Genomic DNA, 11,145 nt, shown 5'->3' with positions numbered 1-11,145 from the left:
ATCACTAATCACGGCTGGAGTCTCCTGCAGCAGACATTTTTTCCTGCGACAGTATGCTGTTTAGGCAATTTATTTTCAAACATAGTTTTGTCTCAACTGACCATGATGTCCTGTGAAAATACCATGAAATAGTTGTATTTTTTGTTTTTATCTAATTACTTCCCTCCACTAGTGAAACAGTCTTGATATGGAACAGAATCTGAACAATGCCTTGAAATATTGTGTGTGTTTATGCATGTTTGCAAGAGTGTGTTTCCACAACAATCTTTCTTAACTTTGGACTATTCTACAAACAATGTAAGTATTGACCTTTCAAATTAAACTTTCAGTGTTTCACAATAATTATTGTTTGGCATGAAGAGCAAAGACAAAATCTATAACATACTAATAGTAATGGTAATAATGTAACATTTATCCAATAGTATAAAATACTGGTGTATGTTTTACTGATGTGCATTGTTGAAAGGCTGCATCCTAAAATACTGAATTCAAATGACAGGATGATGAGACAACACCTCCCAGAGAAGAACAAAACTATCCAGAGCCTAGTTGCAGTATGGCATTGCAGTAGCATGGCAGTAATGCCTGAAATGAATAGCAAATACTAATAGAAGTATTCTTCTTCTTCTAATCATAGAAGTAGTCACAATAACTTTCTCCATATTCTACACTTTGATGATTATTAACAGAATGATTCATATTAAATTATAGGCATGCTTGGCCTGCATGTTCATCAAGAAACAAACTCTCGGCCTTATCTGAGAGCAAGTCCGCTGGTGTACTGGTGGAAAGTATTATGTAAAACAATTTGTTTATATAATTGTCTTTTCATTAATCAAATTCCATTTTAGGCACCCAGTGAAGATTAGAAGACTTGTGCATTCTAAAAAATCTTTGAAATGTTCAAGCTTATTCCGTCATCATTATTTTTTTATTACCCTTCTGCTTGTCCTAATGCAACAGGAAAACATTCCTGTAACCCTTAAAAACCTTTGTCTTATATATGAAATCTCAAATTCCTCTATTAAAATATATTAAACTGCGTAACTGGGAGTCATTTGAGTGAAAGATGTGTGTGAGTAAAAACAGGAGGGAGAGGCAAATGAGGAAGTCCATGACTCTACCTCTCATAGAAAGTCTGTCTCTGGACTGTCTTCACTGATCACTCAGCACAATCCACCCTCTGTGAGGACATCAGGGCCCGCTTCATCCTAAAAAGACCAATTTAAAAATCAACTGACATTCTAAATAATTCAAATGAATAGTGCTGGAGGCTACATGTTGATATATAACAATTCAATAAAAGGATTGTAAACAGGTTTTGTTAGGCGTTAACGCAGGATTTTCTTTTTCCAGAAAGGGTGTGTGCATGTCTCTTCATTTGCATGCGCACACACACATGAGATCATCCCCCCAGAGAGGTGAGATCATGTGCTGATATTCATGAAAGCAGGATCAATTATTTTGTGAAATGGATCCACTATACCCTTACATTTTAGTAGCACTTAAGAAGTGTTGGTCTTTACAATGTTTAACTAAAAGGTTTTTTTATGGGTTTATATTATTTCTTTAAACCCTGTGGCAGCTTCAGATCAAATACATTTTCAGTCTTAACCCTGAGAGGAGACTCTCACAGTGCCTGCTGTCTGCTGCTGGAGTCCACTGGCAGACTAGATCACTGAAACACGGCTTTTCATTGCACCAATAAGGAACAAAGCACCACCACCAGCGGGCACTAGTACGCTGACCCAGCAACCCCCAACCACCGGGCCCCGGACCGCTGTCGGTCTGAGAGCCCGACTTTTTGCTCTGAAAAATTCAATGGCTACTACTAACCGCCACACCTTCAAGACCGGTCATGAAATATTGTCTGACATGAAACTGGTCTGTGAAGCAAAAAAGGTTGGGTACCGCTGCACGTATGCACATCATACAGCCCGGATGTGATTTCTGTACAATGAAAAGTGGCCTCTTTCTGGCCTTGCATAATTTGGAATACTGAAGAAAAACATTATCTGAGGGTTGTTTTACCCTGGTGCATTCATTACAAACGGATTACTTTGAGTAGTGCTGAGAGGAATATGTTTTAGCTAATGAACAGCATCAGGGGATGGGTAAACGGGGCACTCTCTTTGTCTGCAGCATTCGCACAGATCCTGCATCCCTCCCCCTCTGCTGCCTTCCTTGCTTTCAGCACCATGGACAGCTACCACCCCTTTAGTGCTGCGTTGCCTTGGCGACGGGCTCTCTTTTTGCAAGGGGAGCTCTGAAGCTGCCTGTAATTTATTATTCTGACGTGCCGCCACCTCCTCCCTCCCCCCCGCAATCCCCCTCACCCACACACACACACACACACACACACCCTCCCGCCCCCGACACACACACACCCTGGCTCTGTTTCAAACTCACAATGCAGCAACCGCAGACGTCAGATGATCATTTTCTGTTAAATTTTACTGAATAATCAGCCTGCTAAGGCCTGATCATATCAACAATGAGGTCCTTAGAAACATTCTGGTTATCTCAAAGCAGCATGGGGAAAATGAGGAAGGAGAAAATGGGAGAAGGTGTCGCACAATGCGGCAGTGCTTATGCACTTGGCCTAAATCCAGAACCAGTTGGTTCCGTAGAATGTGGTGCGGATTTTTCTTCTTCTTTTGATTTCGTAGCCCCCTTAGTTTCCTTGCTGCCGTTAGTGTGATTATTATTTGAAATCTTCTATCATGGTTTATTCTGCATACCCACTGCGGCAGAATGGAGCGATACCATTTGCATAAGATACACATGTGGGCTCGTCATAGTTGCATCTGCAGGTTCAATCCATGAGATGTCACTGCTCACCTCTTCATAGGACAACGATAGGAGTGTGCTGCAGATCATACAATTTACACAGAGAGAATGAATGTTCAGACCTTAACTTGCACAAGAAATAGACAAAAATACCTTTATCAGTCTTGAACGATGACCGAATTATTTAAGCAGTGTGTTTTAAGTTTCAGGGAATTCATTTGTACATTTACAGGTGGCTCGTTAAGGTGATATGTTTTCATTGATCCAATTCATTTTCACTTTCAGTGAACAGGTATGGGTTTAATAGACTATGTTTAGGTTTTTATTCAAAATGCTATTCCAGGGGGTTATACTCTTTAGCCACATATTCACTTGATAAAGGAATTTGCATTATTACCTATTATTATAGGTAATATATTATATTATCTATTATATTAATTTGTATCACATATTGTATGTTTTTATAATAGTGTGTTATTTTAATAATTTACTGATACCTTTAAATGAAATTTGGTCCTATAAAATATATATCTTAGAAAAAAGAGCCTTTGTCCAGGTGGTGAAGTTTAAAAGAATTATTGGTGGCATTACTGCATAATGTAACTCTAACTCTAAAAATGTTATTTCAGGGAAATCTGTTTCACTAAAGTCGAAGTAATATTGAGTTTGACAGATTAACCTTTGTTGCAGGCAAGAAAAAACAAATGCTGTTCACCTGACATGCCAACAGCTGAAATATCTGCACTGTAAAACTGAGCTTAACTCATTTCTGCTTACTTTGTTGACCATACTGAAGGAAATGTATTAAAGAATCACTTTTTTGCTGAGTAGAGTAATGAAACCTATCATCCCAACTAACCAACGTAAAATAAATAAGTGAGGAGGAACTCGGCTGCACTCGACTCGATCACGCACGCGCACTTGACCACTGCAGAAAGGATTTCCACTGAGTGGCATTTTTTGTACACGAGTAGTCAGAGAGGTCCTTAACACATCTACATTGGTCTTTGTCTAGAATTATTAGAGACAACGTTTTTGCTGCTCAAATATGGAGAAATTATCTTTTTGAAAATACACTTATGGGACTTTTACTTTGACGGTATTGTTTTTTCAAGTCAACACATTCATTCATTGACCCCGAAAAGGACGGCCAGCTACCCGAACAGCTGTTCACCGCTGGCTAGCCAACTGGCTGGTGTGTTAGCTCGTTAGCTCGTTGGCTTGTTGTGGCTGCTAGTGTTGCCACCAGAGGCAATCCCAGCGGCTCGACTAACAATAAAGCGTTTTCTTATGCAACTTACGTCGGGTTTTACGAAACCAGAACCCCTCCAAACAGACGAAGCTCCTCTGTTGGGAACAAGTTGTGTTGCTGCACCTCTGGTCTCTCGTTGGTCCTCATGTCTCGCTCTTTTCCGCGTTTTCGTGTTGTTGTTATGAGCTTTACCCAGCATGCAGTTCGGCCGTGTAATTTTATAAATGGTCAATTATTAGTGCTACAAATTGTTTATGTGTCACAAGCTGCTGTGTAGTGGTGTTTAACCCTGTTAAAGAGCGTTTGTTGAGGGTCGTTAATTGTTGTTATTAAGTTATAACTCATTTTCTATACACGTAACAATTAGGTCCAAACTCCCGACCCGCGGTCCACAGACGGCCCGCCGGGGCGTCCAATAAGGCCCGCCGCCGGAGTGCGTGCGCCGGGTGACAGCCGTCGCATCGGCAGCGTCACTCTCCTCCCCTGTCAGCCATTTGCCTGTCGCACCGTCAGCGCGCACCCCCCCCCCCCCCCCCCCCCCCCCCCATCAGCCGTACCGATCGCGTTCGGTCGAAGTGGGCATTATCTGGCCCGTACAGCCCTACTCAATGCACAATCACTCATAACCATATGCAACGAGAAACTGCCTTCACTATGTGCAGGTCTGTGACGTGCTGGGTCAGACCGAAGAACTTCACTGTTACTTGTCACTATGGAAAATATATTTATTTTGGTCATGTAGTCGAGACTATTGCTTTTGTTTATTGTTACACCATAGTCTAAAGAGAACTTAACAATACAACTTAAAAATTCAGTTCATTTTAGAATGTGAATACAAAAAAGACCAAATTGGCAATAAAATATTGTTCAATAGCAGATGTTCATGACTTTGAGATATATTGATTTAGTTAAACTCAATTGAGGAAATACATTTCCTAACTATTTTTAAGGTTTGAGTTACTTATTTTAAACCAACTCATCATATTTGACTAATGACAATGCAAATTAATAAACATTCGTTTTGGGTCACATGAAATGGTGTGGTGGTTAGCAATGTTGCCTCACAGCAAGAATGTGCTGGGTTCAACTCCACCCAGTGGCCTTTCTGTGTGGAGTCTGCATGTTGTCTACGTGGGTTCTCTCCGGGTGCCTCCCACAGTCCAAAGATGTGCTTGAGGATTAGGTTGGTTTGGGAACTCTAAATTGCACTTAGTTATTTGGCTATGTGAGTGTGAATGGTTGTTTGTCTCTGTGATAGCCCTGCGATTGGCTGGCGACCGATCCAGGGTGTAATCAGTCTCTCGCCCGAAGTTGGCTGGGATAGACTCCATCCCCCCTGTGTGCAGGATAAGCGATTGAAGATGGATGGAAAGGGTGTGGTCATCTGGTACTTACTCTTTAAAGTTCTGTGAAATTATTGGCATTGTTATGTGTGTTTTTTTAAACTAGAAATTTGAAATCGTATTAACTGTAAATATTTGAGCTGATATAAATGATCACACTAACTGAACTGTTTTCAAAGGTCCAAGCAAGTCATCCAACCTTTGATATTCTGTAAATGTTTTACTTTTAAGTTAATAAACTTAAAAAAAAATGTGGCAATCAATTGCCTCAAATATTTTGAGTTCTCTAACTTATTTGGGTTTAGAGTACACTCTTGAAATCCCAACTTCAAAATTGTTGTCCTAACATGTTTTTTAAAGACACGCACGCACACACACACACACACACACACACACACACACACACACACACACACACACACGGATACGCTTGTGTATCTTCGGTGATGTTCGTCATTGAGATGCAGACACGTGACTCCATTTGACACGTGACTCCATTTCCTCACGCGAATGACGGAAGATCGTTTGATTCTTTTCGTCTTTATTTTACGCAAAGCGTTGACTAAACATAGAAATAATAATAAATTCTATCACACGGTAGATAAACAATATGCTCTCGTGCTTAATGCAGCTCTTCTGTGTTGCACCTGCTGGATTCATGACGTCATTACATCGAGACAAACAAGGAGTCAATCCAACATAAATACTTTTCAATATGTTACATATCTTTAGTTCCTGCACAATGAGCATAAATCTGAAATTAAATGATTATTATTCCCCAAATTCCAATGAAATAATAAATAAATCAAGCTCTTATAGAGGGGAAACACCAAGTTACTAAACTGTAAACAGTTGTTTTATTGTTCATAGTTTGAAGTTAAAAAGTTCAAAGCCTTAGTTTGAAGCCAAGTGTTTTTTATTTATTTATTGTTTTGTCCTTTCAAAAAAGAAAGTATCAGCTTAGGCACCGGTATAGTTTTAAAAGCACCGGTATCAAAAACAACCCCAATACCCATCCCTACTCACCATTGGATGTTCTACACTTTACGGTGGTCAACACACATTTTTTATTTTTTGTCAGCTTGCTGAAGAACTGTCTGGTAAGACTAATGTGGCATTTTAGTATTTAAAATTTGCATAGAAAATGTATTATTAACAATGTGAAGGGGAAAAAATGAAAAGGGAGGGATTGTTGATTTATTCTTTCTGTATGCTTGTTTTTCTGTAGAATACAGACACGGAGGGGTCTTGTGTCCAGGGAGTTCCACTTTGAATAGTCACAGTGGTTGAAGGTGACGTTGGAACGCTCTGCTCTAGTCCAACAACAACAAGCATCACAGATGCAAGCAGATGTTTACTTGTTACTAAACGCTTTAAGTTTAAATGCTGTTCTTTTTTCCAGCCAAAGCGGTTCATTCTTTTATATTTAAAAATGGAAGCAGCGTAGCAAAGGAATTTGAGTAAACTTGGCAGTAAAATTTGAGAAGTTGAGAAAACTTGAAGTAGTTAAGCAACCAGCTGCAAAGCGATTTTGAGTATACTCAACATAAAATGTTCAGTGGGTAATGGATGTTTCCAATCTAAAAGAACAGTTTCAAGTTCCTCCAATTTATTATTATAAGTTTTCTGAATTTAAGTTCAGATGCGACTATCAAATCAATATTTTAAGTACTGTTAGCTCAAGTATGTTAGTAGATCTGAATAATAATGTTAAGCTTGTCAAACTTTGAACAAACCTCTTATTGTGAGTTGACACAATGCAGCTGGTTGCTTAACTATTTTAAGTATTCTCAATTTTCTGTGCAGCAGCATTGCTTGGGATTAAGAAAATGTGTGAGGACAAAACTTTCTCAGAAATAAACGTTGTCTTCCATTATAACTGTTTTCTATTGTTGTTTCAAGTTAAAGTAATTGGTTTCCTAATTATTTTATGAAGGGTTGGACTTTTTCTTACTACTTGATATAACTCAGATCTGATTTGTCTGAACTGACTAATTACTGTCAACATGAATAGTTATGTTAACTATGCTAATGTTTATTGCAGTTACATGAGTTATCTAAACTTATTTTTTTTAACCAATTAAAATAAATGAGCGACATTACTTTCAAGTAGTCAATTTAATACAGTTTACCGTGTGCAGATATAATGAAACGTAACTTTCTTAGTGAATGATTGATGCCTATGTTTCAAATCCGTGATAAGAAATATAAAGATGCACTGTTGATTTAAATTATTGATAGTGACAGGCTATGTAGGAAAAATGTACATTGATATTAACAGATCCTGAAATTTAAAAAAAGTGTTGAAACAAGCTACACGCAGTAGTTTGGATATTGTCTAAGACCCAAACTTAAAACACCTAACATTGTCCGCTAGCGTCTGCTTGAATCCAGATGTGTAGGAGAATATCAGCAAGATTACATCGGAGGAAAACGAACCATCGTGTCCGCACCACTGCTACAGTGACAATGGGTGGTGCTGTTATACTACATGTCTGCACGGTGGCTGGGTGTGAGAGGGGGCTTATTTTTTCAAGTGCATTCATTCACTGACAACCCAAAGATACCGATTCAAGGACTATAGGCTTAAACGCTCTAATTTTGATCAGAATGTAGGCAGAGCCAGAGCTTCATCGTTAACCATCCATGAGAGGAAAACGAAACATTCCGCAACATTTTTTTATGATTTTAAACCTTTGCTGCAAAGAATTTCTTCTAAAATGGCGTTAAGGAAAACCAAAGAACAATGGCTGGATGCGTGGATTTATTTTTCTCTACCCTTGCTGATCGTGATTAATTTGGAAGGAATCTCTGCTCAAATACGGTATTCCATTCAGGAAGAATTGAAAATAGGCACTGCCGTTGGAAATATGGCAAAAGACCTTGGTTTAGATGTTGGAAGACTCGCGGATAGGAATCTGCGTGTTGTGTCAGGAACAAAGCAGGAACTGTTTAAGCTAAATGCAGGAGATGGAGTTTTGTTAGTCAACCAGAGAATAAACCGAGAGGACTTGTGTGCAAAAACGGTTCCATGCATCACAAATTTAAAAGCCGTTGTAGAAAATCCCCTCGAGATGCATCAAATAACTGTGGAAATACTCGACGTAAACGACAATTCTCCTAAATTTCCTGATGAAAACTACACATTAGAGGTGCTGGAGTCCGCCGTGGTTGGATCTCGATTTCAAATGGAAGGAGCACACGACATGGATGTCGGTTTGAATTCCTTGCAGTCTTATAAGCTCAACCACAACCAGTATTTTCGCCTCGAAACGGAAGAATTTGGGGAGGATGGAAAGGTTCCTTTCTTAATCCTACAGCGAGCGTTGGATAGAGAACACGCTGCTCAACACCGCCTACTCTTAACAGCTAATGATGGGGGTAAACCTGTAAAATCTGGTACTCTTAATATCACTGTTATTGTGTCTGATGTAAATGACAACTCACCAGTGTGTGATAAACAGAAATACACCGTTACAATAAAAGAAAACGTACCGACAGGAACATTCCTGCTGACCGTGAATGCGTCTGACTCCGATGAAGGGGTTAACGGGGAGATCGAATACTCTTTACGCAGTAAACCGGGAAGACTGTCATCGGAACCGTTTGACTTGAATAGCAGAACTGGGAAAATAACGGTGAAAGGAGGCCTTGATTACGAAGCAAAGCAAGTCTATGAGCTTAAGATCCTGGCTGCGGACAAGGGGGCAGTGTCCCTCTCCACACACTGCAACGTGCTCGTTAAAGTGGAAGACGTGAACGACAATAGACCCGAAATAGAGATCACATCGCTTTCGAGTCGAATTCCAGAGGATGCACCTCCTGGCACGGTGGTGGCGTTGATGGGTGTGACGGACCTTGACTCAGGTGTGAACGGACAGGTGGCTTGCAGTGTGCCTGCACATTTGCCTTTTGACTTAAAGCAGTCCCTCGACGGACAGTCATACTCTTTGGTCACCAAGGACTACCTGGACAAAGAAACGATGCATATGTATGAAATCACAATAACAGCTAAGGATTTAGGGAATCCGGCGCTGTCATCAACCAAGGTGATACAGGTAAATGTGTTAGATGTTAATGATAACTGTCCCTTGTTCGCTGAAAGTCCTTATACTTTTTATGTACCTGAAAACAATAAGGCTGGGATGTCAATATTTTCAGTGAGAGCGGAAGATGCCGATGGAGGAGAAAATGCTGCAGTCACGTATTCTCTCGACCGCTCGAGTTCGGCACCCGCTATTACATCCTTTTTAAATATCAAGGAAGCCAACGGCACAATTTTAGCTCTAAAAGGTTTTGACTTTGAAACCCTGAAAACGTTCCAGTTCCAGGTTGTCGCCACAGATTCTGGGACTCCGTCACTGAGCAGCAACGTCACGGTGCACGTGTTCATTCTGGATCAGAACGACAACGCTCCAGTCATCCTGTATCCTCTCAGCTCTAACGGTTCTGCTGAAGGTGTGGAGGAGATTCCCCGCAATGTGAACGCAGGACACTTGGTGACTAAAGTCAGGGCCTATGACGCTGATATAGGATACAACGGCTGGTTACTGTTTTCACTGCAGGAGGTTACTGACCACAGTCTCTTTGGGTTGGACCGCTATACAGGACAGATCAGGACACTGCGCTCATTCACAGAGACGGACGAGGCTGAGCATAAACTGGTCATACTGGTCAAAGACAACGGGAACGTTTCACTCTCAGCAACAGCTACTGTGATTGTCAAAGTTGTGGAGCCCAAAGAGGCTTTTGCTGCTTCTGATGTTAAAAGCGCAACAAATGACGAGGAGGAGAATAACGTGACTTTTTACCTGATGATAACTTTGGGATCAGTTTCAACACTTTTTCTCATCAGTATCATCGTGCTGATTGCAATGCAGTGCTCTAAATCCACAGAGTATACTTCTAAATATCTACAAGAGACTAATTATGACGGGACACTGTGTCACAGCATCCAGTACAGATCTGGAGAGAAACGCTACATGTTAGTTGGACCCAGAATGAGTGTAGGATCTACTATAGTCCCGGGGAGCCACGCAAACACACTGATGCTCCCTGACAGGAGGACACCTGGAGAGGTAAGATTTTAAAAGGATCACTATCAAATCAGCTTTCCTTGGTCGCGACCGCTCTCCAAGGTGCTGAAACATGTCTTTATCGAGAAAAGGAGAATCTCTATTTCACTACGTCAATTTTTTTGACCATCGCCTTTAAAAGTAACGAATAGAAATTCATGACGGTCTTTGTGTTGAGTTACACCTTAAATCTGTAGGTTTAATTTTTTTAAATAAAAACATTATTGAAAGAAAGAAAGATGATGGAAGATTTGACCTTCGTTGCAACAGCTCACCAGCATTCCTGAATTATGTTCTACATTTGTTTTCAATTAATATAATGTTAGAGAAAAATAACCATATTTGAGGTCAACTTGTTTGAGTAGTAGAGTAGTTCAATCTTCCAAAAGAATTGTGGACGCACTAGTCTGTGTCGATGGATAACACACTGAGCCCCAATCGCTGTGCTTGTGCAGTGTGAATGTGAGGTGCTTAATGGCCACTCCGTCAATGAATAGATGTCAATGACAAGTAGTTTACAAGGTATTTCATTTGTCCAAAGACTATGCAAATACTTTGCCTTGCCCATTATCCTTTCACCTGCTTTTGTTACTCCGAATTTCAGTACAAAAATATCTTCTTAAAAAGTAGCGATGCATTAACTTTTAATTCATACAGAAGACTCAAAGAGAGGAAGGATATTGGA

At 40.2% G+C, this 11,145-nt stretch overlaps 1 protein-coding gene across 1 annotated transcript; it reads left to right on the top strand.

Annotated features, from left to right (window-relative positions):
- Positions 1-7,934: 7,934 nt before the first annotated feature.
- Positions 7,935-10,957, top strand: LOC119210286 (protocadherin alpha-6-like). Its single transcript, XM_037460110.2, has 2 exons — positions 7,935-10,463; positions 10,916-10,957. Exons 1-2 carry the CDS (start codon positions 8,106-8,108, stop codon positions 10,955-10,957), a joined length of 2,400 nt encoding a protein of 799 aa, XP_037316007.1. The 5' UTR covers positions 7,935-8,105.
- The last annotated feature ends 188 nt before the right edge of the window (positions 10,958-11,145 follow it).

Source organism: Pungitius pungitius, chromosome 2 (genome assembly GCF_949316345.1).
Source record: "Pungitius pungitius chromosome 2, fPunPun2.1, whole genome shotgun sequence".
Taxonomy (NCBI): Eukaryota; Metazoa; Chordata; class Actinopteri; order Perciformes; family Gasterosteidae; genus Pungitius; species Pungitius pungitius.
This window is presented reverse-complemented; position numbering and strand designations above follow the sequence as displayed.